At 36.0% G+C, this 21,650-nt stretch overlaps 2 protein-coding genes across 4 annotated transcripts in view; one reads left to right on the top strand and one right to left on the bottom strand.

Moving 5' to 3' along the window:
- The window catches only part of CERKL (CERK like autophagy regulator), a gene marked incomplete at both ends in the record, with an annotated part of 109,785 nt that extends 101,934 nt beyond the window's left edge, over window positions 1–7,851 (top strand). For all 3 annotated transcript variants that reach the window (XM_084228867.1, XM_084228866.1, XM_084228865.1), the window contains 8 exons: window positions 47–121; window positions 864–1,041; window positions 1,450–1,509; window positions 2,054–2,079; window positions 2,173–2,281; window positions 5,216–5,312; window positions 6,859–7,037; window positions 7,770–7,851. In XM_084228867.1, the coding sequence (XP_084084993.1) occupies window positions 47–121; window positions 864–1,041; window positions 1,450–1,509; window positions 2,054–2,079; window positions 2,173–2,281; window positions 5,216–5,312; window positions 6,859–7,037; window positions 7,770–7,851 (806 nt within the window). The remainder of the gene's footprint in view (window positions 1–46; window positions 122–863; window positions 1,042–1,449; window positions 1,510–2,053; window positions 2,080–2,172; window positions 2,282–5,215; window positions 5,313–6,858; window positions 7,038–7,769) is intronic.
- Window positions 7,852–9,560: 1,709 nt separating this feature from the next.
- ITGA4 (integrin subunit alpha 4) overlaps window positions 9,561–21,650 on the bottom strand; it is a gene marked incomplete at its 5' end in the record, with an annotated part of 82,180 nt that continues 70,090 nt past the window's right edge. Inside the window, 10 exons of the mRNA XM_084242177.1 lie at window positions 9,561–9,759; window positions 10,416–10,535; window positions 10,867–10,965; window positions 13,055–13,174; window positions 13,948–14,073; window positions 14,825–14,932; window positions 16,945–17,035; window positions 18,907–18,996; window positions 19,381–19,460; window positions 20,108–20,203. Coding sequence (XP_084098303.1) covers window positions 9,670–9,759; window positions 10,416–10,535; window positions 10,867–10,965; window positions 13,055–13,174; window positions 13,948–14,073; window positions 14,825–14,932; window positions 16,945–17,035; window positions 18,907–18,996; window positions 19,381–19,460; window positions 20,108–20,203 — 1,020 coding nt within the window. The 3' untranslated portion in view covers window positions 9,561–9,669. The remainder of the gene's footprint in view (window positions 9,760–10,415; window positions 10,536–10,866; window positions 10,966–13,054; window positions 13,175–13,947; window positions 14,074–14,824; window positions 14,933–16,944; window positions 17,036–18,906; window positions 18,997–19,380; window positions 19,461–20,107; window positions 20,204–21,650) is intronic.

The following is a 21,650-nucleotide window of genomic DNA, read 5'->3' as shown; positions in this document are numbered from 1 at the left end:
AAAATATGGAGTGTGTTGACTGCACGTGTTTTAAATTGATTTGCAGGCTCCACTAATGTATTGGCACATTCACTTCATGGAATTCCTCATGTGGTAACTGCAACTTTGCACATTATAATGGGTAAGAATTCTTCAAAGGAGTTCATGTTCAAGTTTTTATTTGTATAAGGAGACTATTTTCTGTCAGACTTGTCTAAGGAAAGAGAGATTCTTTGTCTCACACAGCAGAGAAATGTTTGACTGAAACCCAAAAGTTAATAGGACAAAGCTTCACTCTTTGGGATGCTGTGTTCTTAGATTTTAGGCTCTATTAGCAATAAAGTTTTCCTTAATCTCGGTGGAAAAACTATTGTAATGATGTTGAATATCACTGTTTTATAGCTAGATCATGAAAAAATGTGTGTACTATTGAAGTATAATGTAATTTTAGTGGCCAAGATCCAAGGGTTAGAATTATCAAAAGGAAAAAAAAAAAACCCACAAAAACCTTTTCAGCTGGTGCCTGTCCAGTAGAACTTTTATTATCCTACTTGATGTTTAGTATGTAAGCTTAGGTAAAATGCAGTGGAAAATTGTTTATATTTAAGTTTACTTTGCAGATCTATTTCACGTTCACATTTTGAAGCATGCTTTATATGGAATAGCAGTAAGCTGCCATAATTGCTTTGTTTCTTTGCTTAGTACCTGAAAAACTTCCAGATGGCAATTGGAGTGGTGTAGGTAAAGAGGGGTGAAGAAAAAGCAAGGATATTCATTATTGCATAAAGTAGCTTGAGATATTCTTCTGAAATTACATGTGCTCTTCTGCATGCCATTTCTGGCCCTCCTGCACTACCTGACTAACATTTAGTCTAATATTGAAGGGCACGTGCAACCAGTCGATGTCTGTACCTTCAGCACCACTGGCAATCTTCTTCGATTTGGGTTCTCAGCCATGTTTGGCTTTGGTGGAAGAACCTTGGCCCTGGCAGAAAAGCATCGATGGATGTCCCCTAACCAGCGGAGGGATTTTGCTGTAATTAAGGCTTTGGCAAAACTTAAGTAAGATGTTCTTAAACCAAAAATTTCATAGAGTCAATGACTGTTTTTATTTGTTTCAATTAAAGTACTATTTTTATTTGTTTATAGCATTACATAAGTTTCAGGGGATACTTTGATAACTGTAAACACTACATTACCATCACCACCAAAAGTCTAGTTTCCATTCATCAACATGCAATTGACCCCCTTAACTCATTTTGCCTGTTCCCCAACCCTTTTCCCCTCTGGTAACCACAGTCTAAGCTTTGTTTTCTCTTTTCTTTTGTTTTTCTCCCACCTATGAGTGAAACCATACAATATTTGTCTTTCTCCGTCTGTGTTATTTCACTTACCATAATCGCCTCAAGTTCCATTCATGTTGCAAATGGCAAGCTCTCTCTATTAATTATAAATTTTATTATATTTTAGGCCAGAAGACTGTGAAATATCATTTTTACCACTTAATAGTTCTCAGGATTTACAAGAAAGGTAGGTAAAATCCTCAATGTAATCTATACATATCTGCCTCTTTCCTTAAAGCATAAAATTTGATATAACCATTAGACTTGTGATCTTTGTTTTTCTAACATATTAGCCAGGAATATGGAATTGTGGAATCCTGCAGAATCAAGCAGGCCATGTAGTTCTTCTTCTGACTTCAGAAACAACCATTTACTCCACTGACTCATCCAACAAGTATTTACTTAGTTCCTGCTTTACACAGGTGCTCGGAATACAATGAGTCAGTGAAATAGCAAGATAAATAAAACCTATAGTTTCTGTCTTCATGAGTATTTTAGTCTTCTGTGGCATACAAAGCCACACAATGGAAGTACTCTAATATTATAGTCAATGTTACTAATAATACCATAAATAAATCAACACGTTATAAGATTCACAGACTTTGCCTACTTTCTAAGAAAATATTTGAAATATATGATATTGGGTTCTCTAATTTTCTCATATTTAATGGATGCTACTTCCATGTATGATGTGTTTTGTTTTTTTTTTTTTTTTGCATTTTTTGTTTTAGGGAGGCACAGGGATCTCCCAAATCTGGTAAGTCTAAAACTATCTCTTGGAGAACTGAGTCAGGCTTTATTGAATTTTGCTTTTGTGAGTGAAAATAATTGACATCTTCATTACCTATAGACTGTAATGGTCACTGGCGAGTGATCCGGGGGCAGTTCTTGAATGTCAGCATTATGGCAATCCCTTGCCTGTGCTCGGTGGCACCTAGAGGCTTGGCACCTAATACCAGGTTAGTGAGCATTTTTATTGAATCCTTCTTACTTTGCTATAACCCCCATTTTTCTTCAGCATGCCACCCTATCTCTTGTCTATACAGAATTTTATGTGGAGGTAATCTGTCTTTGTTTAAAAAGAGATTCTAAAGGATTTGTCTTCAGAGCAGGTTGAGAACAACTTTTAAACTAGAAAAACTGACAATTCTGATCTTTCAGTATCACTGTGGCTAAAATAATATTCCTTGAATTTTATTGATGTTTTATTATGTTATGCCTACTAGACCTACTTTATGTTTACCAGTTGTTGAGAACACTATATTCAATTTTGATATTTCTTACGACTATCTCTATTTTCTAGTTTTAGTGCAGACATACATATGCTTTTCATGCTAAGGGATATTTAAGTATACCCTATACCTTTAGGCAAAGGAAACATTTCAGTTATATTTATGTGAATAGTGGTACATGTGAATCTATTGCCCACATTTTCTTTACAATAAATCTATATTTTATATCATTTTTAATCTACAAAAGATATTCTGTATCTTGTATGTTCTTTTTAAGCAGCTATCCATTTTTTTTAATTTTATTTTTATATTCCCCATACAATTGCAACCCCCTTATTTTGACCCTATCCCTCCTTTCCCCGCCACCCCCCTCCATAGTGTGTCTCTGGTTCATAGTTGTTTGTTGATTTTGATTTTTTCTTTCCTATAGTTATTCTTTTTCCTGGTCCCTTATTTAGGTTTTCTAGATTCCTGCTCTGAGTGAGACCATCCAGTATTTTTCTTTTTCTTTCTGGCTTATTTCGCTGAGCATGATTCCTTCCAGCGCCATCCATGTTGCTGCAAATTGCATGTGTTTATCTTTTTTGAATGCTGAGTAATATTCCATGGTGTATATGTACCACATCTTCTTGATCCAGTCATCTATTTTTGGGCATTTGGGTTGTTTCCAAAGCTTAGCTATTGTAAATAGTAAGCAGATATCCATTATTGGTCCAAAAATATTTCTCTCCCACTCCTATAGAGAGTAGAGGAAAGGATCATAAATATTACTATATAGTTAAATCTAGATACTTTAGCTGGAAGTGAACAAATAACTTTGTACTTTGCTGATTATTTAACTCTATTTAAGTGATGATTTTCAACTTTCCTGTAGAATGATTGTTAGCAAACTGGGTAGAATCAAAATTTCTCCTTGGCAATGGAAATGAAGGTATGTGGGAAGAACAGTCATATGTACCATTATTCAGACTCAATAGAGCTTAATATTCAAAGTTAAAGATGAAAAAGTGGGATTATAGACTTTGATGTTAAAAATCCAGATGCCAGAAAGCAATATCTGAAGCTTGTGTAATATAGTAATTGAGCCTTATTATCCATCCCTCAGCCCCCCACCCCACCATACCCTCAGAAATCCAAGTGTTGTGCTTCCTTTATGTAATCTACCCCACTGAAAGTGAAGAGCTGGCTAGCAGCTGAATCAGGGGCTGTGTTCAACATGACTAGATAATGCTTATCTCAGCCCCCTCCCCCTGACCTTCACGGGAGGTGGCCTCTTCTGAGTACAGTCCCTCTCAGCTTGCCTGGAAGTCCAGTGCTTACTCTCCAAATTTAATCAGATTGATGAAATTTTCAGAGAAGGATGACTAGAGATCTTTTGTATGGATCACAACCAAAGGTCCTATTTTTGCAGAGGACTTTACACTGAGTCTTGGCTGACCAGAGATAGAGATGAATGTACCTTCTGAGTGATTCAGGATAATTATACCAGAGATAATTTTTCCTCAGATAAGTTTCATTTACTTCAAAATATCTGTTTAAATTGCTGATAAGAACTAATACGCTTACATTAGTATTCTAAGATTAAACTCACCATCACATAAAACATTTCGAATAGATCCAGAGACATGGGGTATATTTCAATTAGGAAAAAGTATAGAAAAGCAGACATAAAATATTTTTCATGTTTGAGTAAAAATTAAGCAACCTTTAAAAGTAAAGGATGCATAAAACACTACCCTGAACATTTGCTGCTGTTTGTTTTGGTTGGGAGGGGCTGGCTTGCTGGGTAAAGGGAGCATTGATTGGGAAGGAAGAACTCTGGTCCCTGTTGTCTTTTCTGTTTGCTTTTTAATAAGTCACTTAAACTTGGGATATTCATTTTTCTTTTACATAAAATGAATGGCTAATAAATCTTCAAGCTCTCATATCTCTAATCTTTGATCAAACAGAAGGAGATTTTTTTTATGTCATCATTATTCTTGGAATAACTTTACATTTGCACTGAAATAAAACTAGATAGAAGTCATGTATTTCTGTACAATGCCTTCTAAAGCTAGATGTATTTGTGACTGGCCTTTTGGGACTAAATCACACCTCTAAATTTGCTGTCTCTTGTATTGAACCAGTTACTTAAGATTAAATGCCCGGTCATGTAAATGAACCCAACTGGCAGCATTTTTTGCTCCATTGCATCCATCCAAGGCCACTTTGACTTACTTACTTAGTGTCCCAAGTCACCTAGACCTTAACATAAGTAAATATTTAAGTCACTTTAGATTTGGAAAGTGTTGAACTATTTGTTAATACAAATGGTATAACAATTTTACAGAACATTTTAAAAATGCACATAGTTTCACATGTACAATTCCTAAGTAAATAGATTTTTAAATTCTATCTTGATATGTGACTAGGATACATAGTAGTTTGTTTAAGTTCTTAATGTAAGAACTTGCTGAGGAGTCAGCTGTCTAAAAATAACTGATTTGAAAGCTGTGTCCTTTAAAAAATAACACAGCAAGGTACAGTTTAAGAATTTTTGGTAAATTTAATGTGATTTATGTCGCCCAAAGCTTCTAGTAAGCATATCTGTTAGGAGGAATGAAATGGAGTAATTTTTGATGTGATATTGTAATGAAATTTTTACTGTTAAAATAATTTCAGATTAAATAATGGAAGTATGGCTCTTATAGTTGCACGAAACACTTCTCGACCAGAGTTCATAAAACACCTGAAAAGATATGCCAGTGTTAAAAATCAGGTATAGTAAAGTTTGTTATTTATTTACAAATCTGTATTAATCATGGAAGGAGATACTCTGTAAGAGTTGACATCAAGTCTAGCCTTGTTTTCTTAATTTATTAATCTTTTTTTTCCATCAGTAGTATTAGTGCATATTAGCCTGTTTTTAGCTAGGGGTGAGTGGTTGTATACATGCTTTTTGTCATTGTTGCTCTTCATACAGAAAAAGTAAAAAATGGAATGTTTTATTGAAATGTGAGTTAAAAAATGAAATGACATACCAGGGTGTTTTATAACATGGAAAGTAGTGAAACTTGAGATTTTTAGCCTTCTTGATTTTATGGCAGCAAATTTCCTCTAAAGCTATGACCTTCAGCTTTTCCTGCCATTTGTTGATTTATGTTTAAAAATATATCACTTTCTGAAACATGATTTTATTAAAAACTAGAACATGTGGCGACAGATTATATTTTGTTTTATGGGCTTTGTTTGAAAGAGACCTAATTTGTAGGAGATGGATCCTGGATATATGTGAATGTCTGATATGGTGAGTCTTGAGGTATATAGGTAAAACCCTAGCATCTCACACCTTCTTCAAGTATAAAATGTGTTTAGATGTAGTTGGGCGAGAACAAATGAGATGAGTGTATGCAGCCAGGGACTAGCAGCTGTGTCTTTGGTCAGAGTTAGCCATTGCATATCTCCCATTTCTGTCTCTGCAGACAGTGCCATTGTTGTTTCCAGCTGCAGAACAGAAAGTGAGGCATGCCTTGGTCCCTGGGGACCAGTCTTCCCTTGCCTGTGGCCCTAGAGAAGGCTGATGAAGGTGGGGAGCCTTTGGTCTCAGGTCCCAAGGACTTGGGAGCATCCTCCAGGGCCAGGAAGTGTCTTTACAGTTTCACAGAGCAAATTTCAAAAACTTTCTGTAAACCTACAAGCTTCAATAAATTTCAGAATTTTTACGTCAAGCTATAACATATTAGGACTAAACCTCAGGTCACATACATAAACTGAAATAGTTATTGTATACTTCTACTAAAAAGCTATTTGATAAACTTTAGTAAAAGAATTATTTCTCTTAGACCAATAAGAAAATTGAAATTTTAAGGTTACTTTGTGCCATTCCAGAGTGCTAACAGTTAAACACAACTATCCTGCAACTTTTGCAACCTAAAAAGTAAGGATGAAGCAGGCAAATGTTTGTGAAAACTACTTTGGCTTGAGCTTTTTCATTTTCGTAAATTTGGACATAGGTGATTCTTAAATTCCATCTCTAAACCTTACACTACAGTTAGCTTTACATCAGCTAAACTAATTCACAAATTAATGAAGTCAGTGGAATACATAAATCTTCTGTACCAATATTTTAATTGAAAAATTTATTTTATTGCATATACATTACTTGTCAGAAATGTATTTACCAATTACTAAATCACCCAACAAAACTTCCTTCCTGAAAAGAAACCCCTAGGCATGAGTAAAGTTTCAAAGCATAAAAACATCTGCATTTGTGTTGATATTGCGAGAGAGAGAGAGAGCAGTGAACTTTCATTTGTTTTATTTAGTTCAATTTTCCATTTGTTGAGACTTACACTGTTGAAGAAGTAAAGGTTCACCCAAGGAATACTACCAGTGGGCACAATCCAGGCGAAGAAGATAGACCACAAGAAATTGCTTCAGAGTTGAGTTTCCCTTGGAATGTAGACGGTGATTTAATGGAAGTTGCATCAGAGGTCCACGTTCGGTAAGTCTAATTACTTCACCATTTTAGGTGGCCAGCGGTAAGCATAAGTCACCTTCTTATCACTATGAAGTTAGCCAGTTGGCTAGATTGTTTTAATTAGTAAATCAGGGAAGCATAAAAAAGACACATGCACAAAAAAGTGTACCTCTTCTTAGAATATATACAGATAAAGATCTTAAATCTTGTGAAATCGTCCTAGTAGCAGATAGTTACAATTTAATGCCCCAGTGTTTTACAATTTTCTTTCACACATAAGGAATGCTTCATGTTCAACAGTTTGTTTTTATCAAGTCTTCTAAAGCATTCAGCGTACTTTGCATAGAAACAACTTTACATATTATTTAATTAAATAATAGCAATATGTAGAAACAGGTTTAGGAATAGGCAGACATATTCTTGGTAAGCATGACTACTCACTCAATGGATGGAAAAAAATGCAGGGGTGAGTTGTGTAGCCTAGACAATGAATGACATTATCAAGGAAGTTGGTTTAGAAAGATGTATAGTACTAATCCCTAGGGCTGATTTATCAGGACCTCTGTTTTTCTAGATTGCAGCCATTTCATACATTGCCATGGAATACATGTTCGTTGGCTACTATTAGATTTTATTTTTGTATTATTTGTATTTTTTTAACAAAAAAATTTGTAAATAGATGTGTGTCATACTTAACACATGTACGCATGTAAAATAGGTTGACAAAATAATCATTTATATTCTTTTCTCTTCTAGACTGCATCCAAGACTTATCAATCTTTATGGAGGAAGCATGGAAGAAATGAATGATTCCAAAGTAACATGTAATTGTTTATAAGATAAATGTGTAGATTAGAATTTTAATATGAAAAAACACAGGCATAGCTATTGTAATAGTTTAAAAATCACTATTTTTGATATTAAAAATTAGCTTCTAGGATTTAAAAACAAATTCTGGTTTAGGAAAGGTATTTAATCATCATCACATATCAATATTTAATGTAGAGAATTCCAAAGTCAAAGGTTCTTTCATTTTCCAGGATTTGAATTCATCACTTGTCAGTAACTCTTGGTTTGTTAATATTACAAGGTACCTAAATTTCAAAATTATACAGATATTTTGAAAAAGATATGATTTGCAAAAAAACCCAATTTTTTGTGAATATTAAAGTTGAGCATGGCTGATTTTCTTAACAATTTTAAAAACCTACCATTTTAAATACAGGTAGTGTTACAGTTCATATCTAACTGGGAAAAAATCTCGCCCAGTAGAGAACTATGCTATCTGGCAATTTCTGAAATGGAAAAGAAACACATTTAAATTTCCTCAGGGATCATACCTGACAAGGATGTTCTGAACTGGTTTTGGTTTCCACCAATAGTGCAATACATTCTCCTGAGAGACATATATTTTAATGGATGCTTTTTAAGGAAAAGTTTTCGATTTTTTGTCTGTGGAGACACTGAGTTTAAGAGCCTTCAAACTCACTGATTGGTTTTTGCCACTCAAGCTCTCAAACACCTTCACAAATCGAGCACTTGTCACTCCAGCCACCAAATGCATCAACTTTCAGGAGTTAGGGAAAAGCCTCCACCAACAGCGGTCTGCCTAACAGTCAGACTCCCCACTGGTCACCATATAAGAGGCAGATTTTCAAAATTATAAAGACAAGAATATAGGACAATTCTGATGAAATAAATATTACCATAAAAGAATAAATGCCTTTTGTACTTGCAAATTAAAGATGAGACTACTTCATTAATGAACAAAAGAACTTAAAAATGCATAGCAGGTGTAAATCTGTACTTTTACAGTGAATTTTGCTTCTCCATTTCCATGAAGAGAACTCTTACGTGTATTTGCTTGTAAATATTTTATAGATTCTAATTTACATGAGATTCTGGTCTTTGCAATTTTGCTTTTTAAAAATCGCTAGTGAGGTACAGTTATGTTTTATACATAAAGCCAGTATATTTATATTTCAAATATCAGCTAAAGTGCAATATTTACAATGTTTCAGAGGTTTTTTTGGTGTGAATTTACTCCTAGTTATCCTTAATAAAAAGTGTATCAAAGGAGAACTTGCACCTAAATGAACATATATTCTTAAAAAAACTTCTGTATTATACATAAATAATCTCATTAAGCTCAAACCACTGTATAAATTTGGTCTAAATTTTTCTCGATAACATCCATGATTTGTAAAATACTAAATAAACCTTTTAAAATAAAGATTCCTTTATTCATTAGAAAATATTTCAAACAAATCTCAAATGAACCATCACCCAATGCAGTTACCAAGGCAAGACATATGGTAAGTAATTTCTTTTAAAATGACAATATTTCAAGTCCAAAACAAATTTAGATGCATTATTTTAAGGTATCTTAGAAGAATTACCTTGAATGGAGTGAATACTTTAGTGTTTTTGTTTAAACAGTTGAAAATTTATCTTTGGATATATTAAATATTACCTTTGCAGTTATTTTTTTCTCCAGTATAATCACTGCCTGGATTTTCCATTTACCTTTACACAGATGTCACAGAATCATGAGTAAAAGAATAACACAGAAGTCTGAGCAAAATTCACATTTTTTGATAAAAACGTTTTCTTTACCCTGAGGTTGTTATTAGTTTTCGCAATTTGAAAGAAGTCTTTAATCATTTCTACTGTTCACATAACTCCAACTGTCTCTTCTGTTTTCTTCTTGTAGAATAGATTTGTACTGTCTTTTAAAGAAGCCAACCTGAAAATAGCATTGCACAGTCACTAGTGTTTAGTTATTATGGACATTATACTCACATTAAACAACATTATTTTTAAACAGCTTCCCATGTGATCAGTGAAAGTTAACTTAGGAAATACTGGGTTAAAAAGCATTTACTGGGCCTCCTCGGTGGCGCAGCGGTTGAGCGCTGGGTTGCGAAGCTGCCCGCAACTTCTGCAGTGCCAGTTCGATCACTGGGCGAGGGTCCCACATGGCGCGCAGACCTCTCCTGCCGCCTGCTGCTCCCCTCAGCAGTGTACTTCATCAGTCTGCCTACTCTGCTCTCCCCTCTGGCTTGGGTGAATTCTCTCACCCTCCCGTGTTCTGACTGTACCCAGTGCTTGTATAAATTAATCTTTAAAAAAAAAAAAAAAGCATTTGCTGTTACTCCAGTGCATCTCAGTGACACTTTCAAGTGCTTTTTAAAGTATTTCAAAACTACATCTCTATTTTGAACATTTGTTGAAAAATACTCCTTCTTAAAAGATAACTTATTTTCTAGAAAGACTTTAATACTGAGTTTAGAATAAACGTGAATCAGTACTTACGCATGCACTCTGAAAGCCACAAATTGACTTTGAGGAAAATTAAGAACAGCATTTAGAGCACTTTAATATTGATTATTAAAGGCTTACCTTCCACATGCCATAGGAAATCAATAGAAGTAAAAGAAGTCCAAGCACCAAGCTACTTGACACAATCGCTATTGTGAAAACACGTTTGGGTCTTTGATGATGTACTCCTTCAAGCAGAATCTAAATAAATTAACCAACGTAAACAACCATCACTTTAAAAACTTGCTTGTATTTCCTTTGCAGTACCCCCCACAAGCCCCAATTGTTTCGAGAACACCCACCAATCCTGTTCTTCCTCTGGTTCTAATATAGCCACAGGAAACAATGGGCTTTTTTCATGGTTCCACCCCACTTTACCACGTTCACCTCCCAGAGGAGCTGTGTCATTCCCTCTTGCCAATTGTGGAAAACATTATTTTCTTGACTTAGGTACTCAATAGGAGATCATTAACAATCTAGCAATGCTTTTGTCACTACAATCTTAAAATTTCAGTTAAAATGTTGATCTTACGTGTGCAACATTCTCTTCCTTGTTCAGTTCAATCACTTTAGGATTTGGCTCTGGAAAGGCTGTTGCTCTTATATCAAGCTTGAGTGCCGAACTCTCATCCTGTTTAATGTAAGAAAGAGCACCAGAGTCAGAGTAATTTCATTGAAGTCTTTTGAATATTTGTTAGTCACCTGTGCATGCATTTTCCCTGGATGTTGAATTTTTTTTCCCCAAAGTTTTCTTCCTCAAAGTGGACTTTTTTTGTATACTTAATATTGTAATGCGCTCAGAGATTTAATTTAATGCAGACTTTAAATTTCCAAGCTCCACAGCTTCTAAGGAATTTTTGAAGTTACATGAGAAATTCCTTCAAATCGAAAATCACTGGGGAATGCAGTCTTTAGATTCTTAGAGGACTATAACATTTAAAAGTAAAAACTACCATGTTTACATGGTATTTAATGTATTATGTACATCAAAAGGATATTTTTGTCCCCTAGAGGACAGTTAACAATGTCTGAAGATACCTTCTCCCCATCAGGACTTGGGAGGACATGCTACCAATAGAGGCTGGGATGCTGCTAAATATTCTCTACTGCTCCTGTGATGCCTCTGACAAAGAATTCTCTGTCCAATATGCCAGCAGTGCTTACTACACTGTTGAGAAACCTCGACTTCTAGAGTATAAGAATGCAATCTAAGGAAGTTGAACTGTAAGTTGATGGTCCCATGACATGTTTTAGCATAATGGGAACTTTCACACAAAACCAGACATCTCATAGTTCCAATATTCCTCTTAACAGAATAACTGCTATGCACATTAGTACTTTATAAAAGGTATCCCACTTAATCTATGAAAGTTCTAAAAAGAGATTATCCATATTTATCATCTATGGGAGTAAATAACGATTCCAGATAAAATACTTTCCAAAGTACTTGTCAAAAATGTGTACTTTGGATTTCCCTGATTACAAGTGATGTTGAAAATTTTTTCATATGCCTGTTGGCCATTTGCATTTCCTCTTCAAAGAAATTTCTTTTTAGCTCTTCTGCCCATTTTTGACTGGATTATTTTCTTTGTTGTTGTTGAGTCTCATCAGCTCTTTGCAGATTTTTGTGATCAGTCCTTTATCATTAGTGTTGGGTGCAAAAATGTTCTCCCAGTCGGTGGGGTTTCTCTTTGTTTTTGTTAAAAAAAACTAGCAACAACAAATGTTGGCGAGGCTGTGGAGAAAAAGGAACTCTCCTGCACTGTTGGTGGGAGTGCAAAGTGGTCCAACCACTGTGGAGAGCTGTGTGGAGATTTCTTGACCTACTAAACATAGAGCTTCCATATGATCTAGCAATTCCACTCCTAGGTATTTACCCAAAGGACATAGAAACATCAACTCCAAAGAGCACCTGCACGCCTATGTTTAAAGCAGAACTATTTACAATAGCTAAGCTTTGGAAACAACCCAAATGCCCAAAAATAGATGACTGGATCAAGAAGATGTGGTACATATACACCATGGAATATTACTCAGCATTCAAAAAAGATAAACACGTGCAGTTTGCAGCAACATGGATGGCGCTGGAAGGGATCATGCTCAGTGAAATAAGCCAGAAAGAAAAAGAAAAATACCGGATGGTCTCACTCATAGCAGGAATCTAGAAAGCTTAAATAAGGCCCCAGGAAAAAGAATAACTATAAGAAAGTAAAAATCAAAATCAACAAACAACTATGAACCAGAGACACTCTATGGGGAGTAAAGGGAGGGGAGGAATTGGGGTCAAAATAAGGGGGTTGCAATTGTATGGGGAATATAAAAATAAAATTTAAATAAAAAAATGTGTACTTTGGGAACTTCAGCCTTTCAAAGTTTTCCTAAAAAGACCTTATCCATAACAAAATAAATATATAGTAACTAAACTACTAGTTATTAAATGTAGCCACTTTCTTGGATTTAATCAATACCCAGCTGGGCATGCTTTGTGAAATCTAATTACTCCAGAGCCTATTTTAGAGTCGTATCTTTTTAATTACTGAATTATTATTAGTCATTGTATTCACAGGTGAACTGGTAAGTAGAAACAGTTTGGATTTCACTCCATATTATTTCTCAATTATTTGAATGCTTCCATGCAAACCATTCTACCTATAACATGATTGAAATTGTAGATTCTAGCTGAACTTATTCATACAGTTGTCATTTTATTTTAAACTCACCATTTCCAAAAGGGATGGTCGGCCTTCCAGCTGAATATGAACACTGGCTTCTTTTCCACTCTCCATTTTTCCAAAATTGCATAAGAAACTTAAACAATATGGGTCAACTTTCAAGCAGGACTTGGAAAAAAAAATAAATCTTTTTTTTAAAAAAGTAATAAAATTTTAATATAGTTTATTTATTTATGATTTTAAGAATTGGGGTACAGGCCAGAGGTGAGAGGATTCACCAGAGAGAGAGCAGGGAACAGAACAGGCAGATAGACTGAAGTGCACTGCTAAGAGGAACACCAGGCAAGACAGGACCAGGGATTGAACAGGTGCTGCAGACAGCTTCACAGCACTGCGCTCAACTCCTTGCGCCACCAGGGAGGCCCAAAATTTCATTACTTTTTTAAAAAGATGGCTAAAACATTTTACATGGAATTAAAAATATCTCCCCTCAGTGGCATTTACAACATTCCCTGCTTTAAACAAAGTACTTGAACTGGAGCACGTGCTTTCATTATTTTTATGAACTTAACATTTTGACAGATTTTAAACATGCTTCCTAATCAGAGTCAAAAGATTACTTCCTTAGTAGTGTTCCCACTGTATTGAATTCATGAAGGAAAACAAAAGTGAAAATTTAAGGCTATTCAACTGAAGATAGCATCTTGAGCTTATGAAGGGTCTACAATAATGTCTGTCTTGAGCAAAATGGACATTTGTTAGACAAATAAACTGCATAGTATAAATTTACCATGGGTCTATTTAAACCCTGAAATCATATCCGTTTTTCACATACACAAACATTACCTGATTGTTTCTCTTCTACCCTCAGTTGATAGCTCAAACCCATTAATGCTTGGTTTTAAGTATTTAACAGCAAATACTATACACAACAAACTTACCAATAGCATCTTATCAGTCTTCGAAAAGAACATGACTATGTCTTTCATGGTCTCCAATGCACTTTTTTGCTGTTCTAATGTACACACTCTTTGATAACTCTTAAAATGGCATTCTCCAACACTAGTCTATAAAGATAGAAAGCAAAAAAAAAAAAAAATCTCATTCAACATTGGATAGAATAAAAGCAACATGATTTAAAAAGTTCCAATTTCTTAATTATCTTTTCTAAAATATACACTACATCTGAAATTGTGAAAATATTGACAATTTTCAGGGGAGATATTAAATCTCCATGGCAAAAGGCAAAATTTTAAAGAAGAATATAGGCTCTAAACTGATCAAATAGTTTTAAACTTTTGGAAATAAGTACAATGTGAAAATGGACATTTGAACATTACCATGAAATTCAACATTTCTTTGGCTTTAGACACAACATATGTTATGACAGCATATCTTACCACTTAACTCTAATTCAAGTAATATTTTAAATATTAGAACTCAAACCTCCTTAGCAAGTTTATTTGATTGCTTGTCTTGAAGCTGGGAAGGTAAAAACAATTCTAATGGAATCATCAGTACATAAATACTGGCTTTTAAGTATTGGTTCTTCAACAGCAGTCTCAAGTTTTAAGGAGATTTCTACCAATTATATTACTTTTCCATATCACAAATGTACTGAAGATGGTGGAGACCTCTTATTGTAGAGATCAGATCCAGAGGTTTCACTGTACTCCTGTAGTTCTAATGCAATCTATAGAATTCAAGTATACTCAACAAGTGCATGGTAAACTCAGAGCTTAGCTCAAGTATGATTGAAAATAAATGTACAGAACTCTCCACTTCAGGAATACTATTTAGAAGAAAGGAAATTTTTACCTGGACATCCAAAATGTTGAATAGCTCATGGGTACGGGGCATAATTGAATTTGGCACTGCTATCTCCACACTGACATTTGGAGCCATGCTAGGGCCAGTGTTGATAACCTGAGAAAGAAAAATTTTACAATTATCCAATTAGGTGAACCAATATTTTATTATTCACCAACTAAGGAAAATGCTAATCTCTCTTATTATATACAAGGTGAAAGTTAAAGAGGTACAGAATTACCAAAACCGAAGTGCTCTAATTCCTATGATGTTTACTTCTCAGCACCGAGTGATTTGGGGAGATCACTGTGTAAACTGCATTTTAATTCAGAGTACTTACAATGCTAATGTAATTAGAAAGTCAAAAAGTTTTTAGAGACCATGCAAGTTTTTAATCATAATGACTAAAAGAATAGATATTTCATTATTGCTGATAAATGTAAAGATTGCAGATCTCCCTCCCCCCCCAAAGAAAATGAGCCAAGAGTTCTCCTTCTGAGAGCTTAAACCAATATAGTCAGACAAGAGATGTGCCACAGCATTTAAATGACCTGATTCAGATTTGCAACTTTTGAAAACATACGACATGGATGAAAAGAGTGTCCATGCTTTGCAGCAGGTTCTAGCGGCTGTAGGGCAACGTGAGCAATGGGTATCCAGCAGTGCCCAGACCTTTGGACAAGGTCTTCCTGATGACAGCAAATCTATCTAATCTACAACATTCTTTTTTTTAAAAAGATTTATTTATTTATTTATACAAGCACTGGGTACAGTCAGAAGCGCGGGAGGGTAACAGAATTCACCAGAGCCAGAGCAGAGAGCAGAACAGGCAGAGTGACGAAGTACACTGCTGAGGGGAGCAGCGGGCGGCAGGAGAGGTCTGCGTGCCATGTGGGACCCTCGCCTGTTGACCAGGGATGGAACCGGTGCTGCAGAGGCTGCGGGCAGCTTCGCAACCCAGCGCTCAAATGCTGCGCCACCGGGGAGGCCCCTAACCTACAACATTCTTTACCATTGTTCACCGAATCACAGTTAGACTTATAAAAATGCCATAATTGGACGGACTTAACCAAGCCCACACACTAGAAGTATCTATGGTTCCATTCACCACCCTCCCTCCATCATAACTAGAAATTAACTGAAGACGCTTGTTAATTTTAAATTAAAAACAGGCTCTCTAGAGTTCAGCTCACATTGGGCAACAGCACAATTTGTGGGTATGTCAAGGTGGAAGCTATATTTTTTTAGCACTAGGGTAATAAAAACATGAATGTACTTTGAGTCTCAGTAGGACTTCAAGGTCATTATTCCATAGATATGGGGCAGGGTCCAGGAATTTGTATTTTGTATTAACAGATCTGATAGGCATTCTGAATAGCACTGCCTTACCAAATATCATGTACCTTATCCACATTCATGCATACTCTATGGATTCTTATATACCTCAATGTTTGGACAGTACTTTTGGTTCCAACAATATTTTTGTGGCCATTATCTCTGTTTACTCATCATCAATATCCATGCTGCACCAAAAAGCTGGTTGACAGTAAAAAATGTTTTACATGAATACTTAGCTTTCAATTACAATATTTTACTTCTGGATGATGGTAGTACTCTACTTTTTAATTTTTTATTTAATATTTAAACAAGAAGCATCATTTGTCACAGAATATTGTTTTGGCCTGAAAGAAAGACTAAGTGGACCCTGAATGGAGAAGCTGAAGTAAGCGTTTCCTTTACATGGCCATGTTAAGGCTTGTGTGAAGCTTGATCCAAGCAGAGTTCTGATTTGCACCTGGAGATATCATGCTTTCAGCATGCATCTCTAACCGGTTTAGCTTCTCTAGTAACTTTGCCTTTTTAGTATCACCTCTATTCCTTCTTGCTCTTTACAACTTGCATTGTAAGGAGGGGTAAACCTGAGTAGCAGGGACAAGACAAATGAGAGAAAAAGAACATAATCCCCAGAGGAAAAGTTATATGTAGCCTTTTCCTTTTGCTACCACCCCCTCATACCCTCCATCGGGGTCCTGATCATCCTGACTGAGGGACATCACAGCTGTATGCCGTGCTCTGCAATGAGTCAGTATTCTCTCAGCCTCTTACAAATATCAAGACAAGCAACTTACATGAAAAGTGAAGTTCATTTTCTCCTCCATGCACATTTCAGGTTCATTTTCCTCCGTTGGCCCATACACAAACGAAGTTGGATTTACGAACCTAATAAAAAACAAACTTAATTTCACCTTTTCATTTGATGAGGTATTAGATACAAGTTTTTCTTTTTAGAATGGAGTATAGCATATCTTTTAATTATGCCATCACCAGAATATAGGTTTCTCCTAAACACCATGGGGTACTTTTGGTTTCTTTGTAAGATAAGCATTTCAGTAAACTGTAGTAATATGAGAAAACCCAGTGCTTGGACTAGAGTGACAGCATCTCCTTGTCTTTCCATCATTGCCTGGTACATTCAGCTTACCATTCCTTCCTTGTTAATCCTTAAATGGTTGATGTAAATTAGAAAATTATGAGAAAATCCTTTTTCCCTAGAGTTCCAATATCTTCCCTATATCTTTATCTTGCCTATTAATTTGTTCACATTCCGTGATTCCTGCTGGTTACTTATGAATGAACCCCAAGTCTTGGGAAAGAGTTAAAAACTAGTGAGTGTGGTAAATTTTTGTTAGAATACAAGCTTGGTGCTCTTTTACTTGTGGTTAGACATATACAGTAGGTATTAAACTTTAGGAGATATTCTCCTAGAGAAATACTAACTCAACAAGTTGCTCATATTGGGCAGGTAATATCAAATGAGAAGCCCATTTCACAGGAAAGCAATTAGAAATATTCAAATGGTTTCCATTTAGGTAGTTTAATAGTTGCAGAGCATTCCTTGCACAAAATAACAAGATATGCAAGAAGGGAAAGTGAGCAAAACATTCAAAATCAGACAACATGCCATACACCATTAGCTTTTTCTTGCTTACCCACTGACTTTCTAAGTCCTGCTTACCACTTGAATGGCTTTCTCTCCAACTCCTTTGCTGGATTTATCTTACACACTTGATATGTCATTCCACTAGTTTCAAACACTGACATTTTTATGATTTATTCCATCTTTAGATATGGTTTATACTTAGAGCAATAAGAAAAGTTCATCTTCCATTTGTCTATGTTTTGCTTTTAAAATGTGGTTTTAAAATAAGTTTATATATGGGGCCTCTCTGGTGGCACAAGGGGTTAAGACGCAACCTAAGAAACTGTTCGCAGCCTCTGCAGCATGAGTTCAATCCCTGGCCTGCCAGGGAGCAACCCACATGACGCGGCATCTCTCCTGACTCGCCCGCTGCTCCCCTCAGCAGTGTATTTTGGTCAGTCTGCCTGTTCTGTTCCCCACTCTGTCGCTGGTGAATCCTCTCACTCCCTATGCCTCTGGCCTGTACCCCAGTTCTTGTGTGAATAAATAAAATAAGCTTATATAATTCCAAGTAAAACCATTAAAAGTTTCCTTAATATCTCATTCATTCATTCATTCATTCATTCTTGAAACAGAAGAATTCACACCAACAATTACTAAACTCATGAGGAATCAGTGAATGCGGGCTCTGTCACTGTGGGTGAAGAACTCTGTAAATTAGGTAATAAGGAGTGGAGAAGAGTCCCTTGCAGCTGCCCCTCACCTCTCAATCTATTTGCCACAGGGGCTGACACAGGTTCTGGAGAGAAGTGATTTGGTCTAGCCCATGCATCTTTGAATGTCACTCTGGCCATGACCACTGAGTATAATCATGTAAAATGCACACTACCCAAGGCCAGGGGTCCTGGCCTGCCTACCACATAGCTGAAAGGCTTATAGGGCTCTTCCAGTAAGAAATCTAGTCTAGCTGGCATTAGTTTGATTTGGTCTAAGTGATGATTATACTGTGGATTAAAATAATAAGACACTAAGCAAGGAACTATTAACACCAAGGTAATTATGAAGAGATAGTTACAGCATAGGATCTTTTTAATTCCTTTACAAAGATTTTTAAAAGATGGTTTCGACCAATAATTGAATTCAACTGTAGGGGAGTTCTCTATCTACTTACCCATGAACACTTAGCATAACCTCATACTTCAGAGGAATTGCTAAAGTCACTTTATTTTGCTTCAGATTGTCCATTTCCCCTTCATTTTCACTATGAATAAAACAAAAAACAACCTATTAGACTCCATCCAGCACAAAAATCATCTTAGAGAGAAATCATTACTACATGCCATGTATACTTAATACATCTGCAATAGTGCTTTTTGGCGAGTAGAAGTAAAAGCAGAAGTGGTAGTAAAAATTTTTAATGGCAAGCCTGGAAGAAATTTGCTCTCATTATTTAAATTGCTATTTACTTCTATGCTGGCTAGAGGGTTTTTTTTTTTTTTTTTTTTTGGTGGTTTCTTGAATCTTGTAAGCGAAATTTTCTATTGCAGACAATAGAACACGGGCTCATGGTTCCCCTAAAGTCTCCCACCCCTCCCAGGATGGGTCCACCTCCTTTAGTACAATTATTTTTCACAACAAAAGATACCAGGTGGCATGCACTGTGATGTTGAGGTCCTCTTCTGCTCTGCTGAGTGAACTTGCATCCAGGAGAAAGCTAACGTCTATCTGTAAAATCACATAGGGAAAGCCCCTTTTTATAATCTGAAGTACACATTCTATAATCTGAATTTAAAAATTAAAATTTTTGTAACATCTTATGGTCTGTGAAATGCAGAATCAAACTGTTTTTATAGGCATTGGCTAGTCCCTACACCAGGTGCTAGCTCCAGAGAAGCTGCTGGGTTAGTGGCAATGTTAAAACACCAGCATTTCCACAAGTGATATTCAGAGACAAAGCCTCTTTTGAATGTAAAGACAGGCAGGTCCAGACTGACAAAATTAGAGATGCTTTAACAACTTGAGCGAGGACTGTTGCCAGAAACACCTTTTTTGTATAGCAGAGGTAACATGCCTGGCAGACAGGGCCACCTGGGGTGGGGTGGGGGAGTGTTGAGTAAGGGCGAGACAGGGAGCAGATTTGTGATTGACACACTCACATGCCCATCTTGACATAAACATGTCCCCCCTCCCACTTTGAACAGTGAACATAGCCAAGAATATAAACACAAGCTTAAAGATCTCAAGCCCAGTGGCCTTAATTTTATTTCACCACTAAGCTACTCACCCCAAGTTAAAATTTATAATTTTGTATGTAGCTTATAGAAAAAAAGTTACATTCTTGTTAGTAAAAACTTAAAATACTAAGTGCTTACCCTTGATAGATGATCTACATATATATAACCAACACTGCAGTCAAGTTTTACTATGCCAGAGTTGTCTGTTACTTCACAATTTATTTGCTTCTCTTCCTAAAGGGAAAATTGAAGCAACTAGTTTAGATGTGAGAGGAACAAGAATTTTGTAACATATGTTTAAGGGTGGTTTTTGAAAAGATCATCATCTCTGAAGAATTTGCTTTCCTGGAAGATGATTTTCTGTTTTATTTTTGAGTCTAAATAAATGATAGAAATATATGTGTATAGCTTTATTCTAATATTAGCATACATTCTCCACAGAATTATTCCTGACTTGTGGCTTTCATCCATGTTTGTACATTCTCTATTTAATCCAAGGCCTAGTTCCTTGAAAAGTCATGAGACAAGGAATTCAGAAGCTCCATTTTTTCATTGGTCCTTTTCTGGCTTGGAGGTGATAATGTGTTAAAGGTAACTGTATATAAACTATTAGCAATAGGATACATGTAAGTTCAATACATACATACTCAAGTATTCAAGGAAGTATACATTTCCATGTGTATGTGTATAGATGAAAATTTCCCAGAATATTTGTTTCTTCTTACCTTTGCAAATAGGAAATAAATAATCTTAAGAAAAAGGGTAATAGATATTTATCTGTGAGAAATCAATGTTTTCAATGCCCTTAGTGTGAAGAAATGGTCTCTGGATAAAAGATGGATAATATGATAAAGAATAGAGAGGCTCAAAAGAGAAAGCATTTGAGGCATTTCTTTTTGAAATTCAACTTTATTAATACCTATTCAACCTTATGAAATCCCATGATGGATTTAAATGCTCATGACTGAAGCACAGTGATTAAAAAAAAATAAGTTTTCAGGAAAAGAGAAACTTGTTCTGCAATCTAGCTATCAGGATTTCAGAATTTGTGGAGGATGGCTGATTCTGGCATTTTGGAGATCCTTTGACAGCTGGACAGTGTAAATTTCAAATGCAGAGCAGTAACTCTGGAAAGCCCAGTGTGGCAGACCAATAGTGGGTGTGCAGTGACCCCCCACCATGAGGACTATCACAGCCCTAAAGGAGGGTGTACCAGTGAGAAAAGCAGTGGCACTCAAGAAGCTTCTTGGACAACTGAACAATTATTTCACTCATAGCAATATTTGGGGGCAGGAAGTTGACTCGAGCTCAGTTAGACCCCAAGGAACTTGCCATTTTGATCAGGAGTATGGAGGAACTTTTAAAATCAATGGAAGCCCAAGTGATAACCCTAGTATTAAGACTAAAACCCAAGCATTCATACTTCAATTTGAAGGAAATTATACCACCTATCTATTTTTTTTTTTAAAGATTTATTGATTGATTGATTTACACATACAAGCACTGGGTACAGTCAGAATCGTGGGAGGGTGAGAGAATTCACCAGAGCCAGAGCAGGGAGCAGAGCAGGCAGAGGGACCGAAGTACACTGCTGAGGGGAGCAGCGGGCGGCAGGGGGAGGTCTGCGCGCCATGTGGGGCCCTCCTCTGGTGGCCGGGGAGCAGCCGGGGATCGAACCGGC

Source organism: Talpa europaea, assembly GCF_964194135.1.
Source record: "Talpa europaea genome assembly, chromosome: 1".
Lineage (NCBI taxonomy): Eukaryota > Metazoa > Chordata > Mammalia > Eulipotyphla > Talpidae > Talpa > Talpa europaea.
This window is presented reverse-complemented; position numbering and strand designations above follow the sequence as displayed.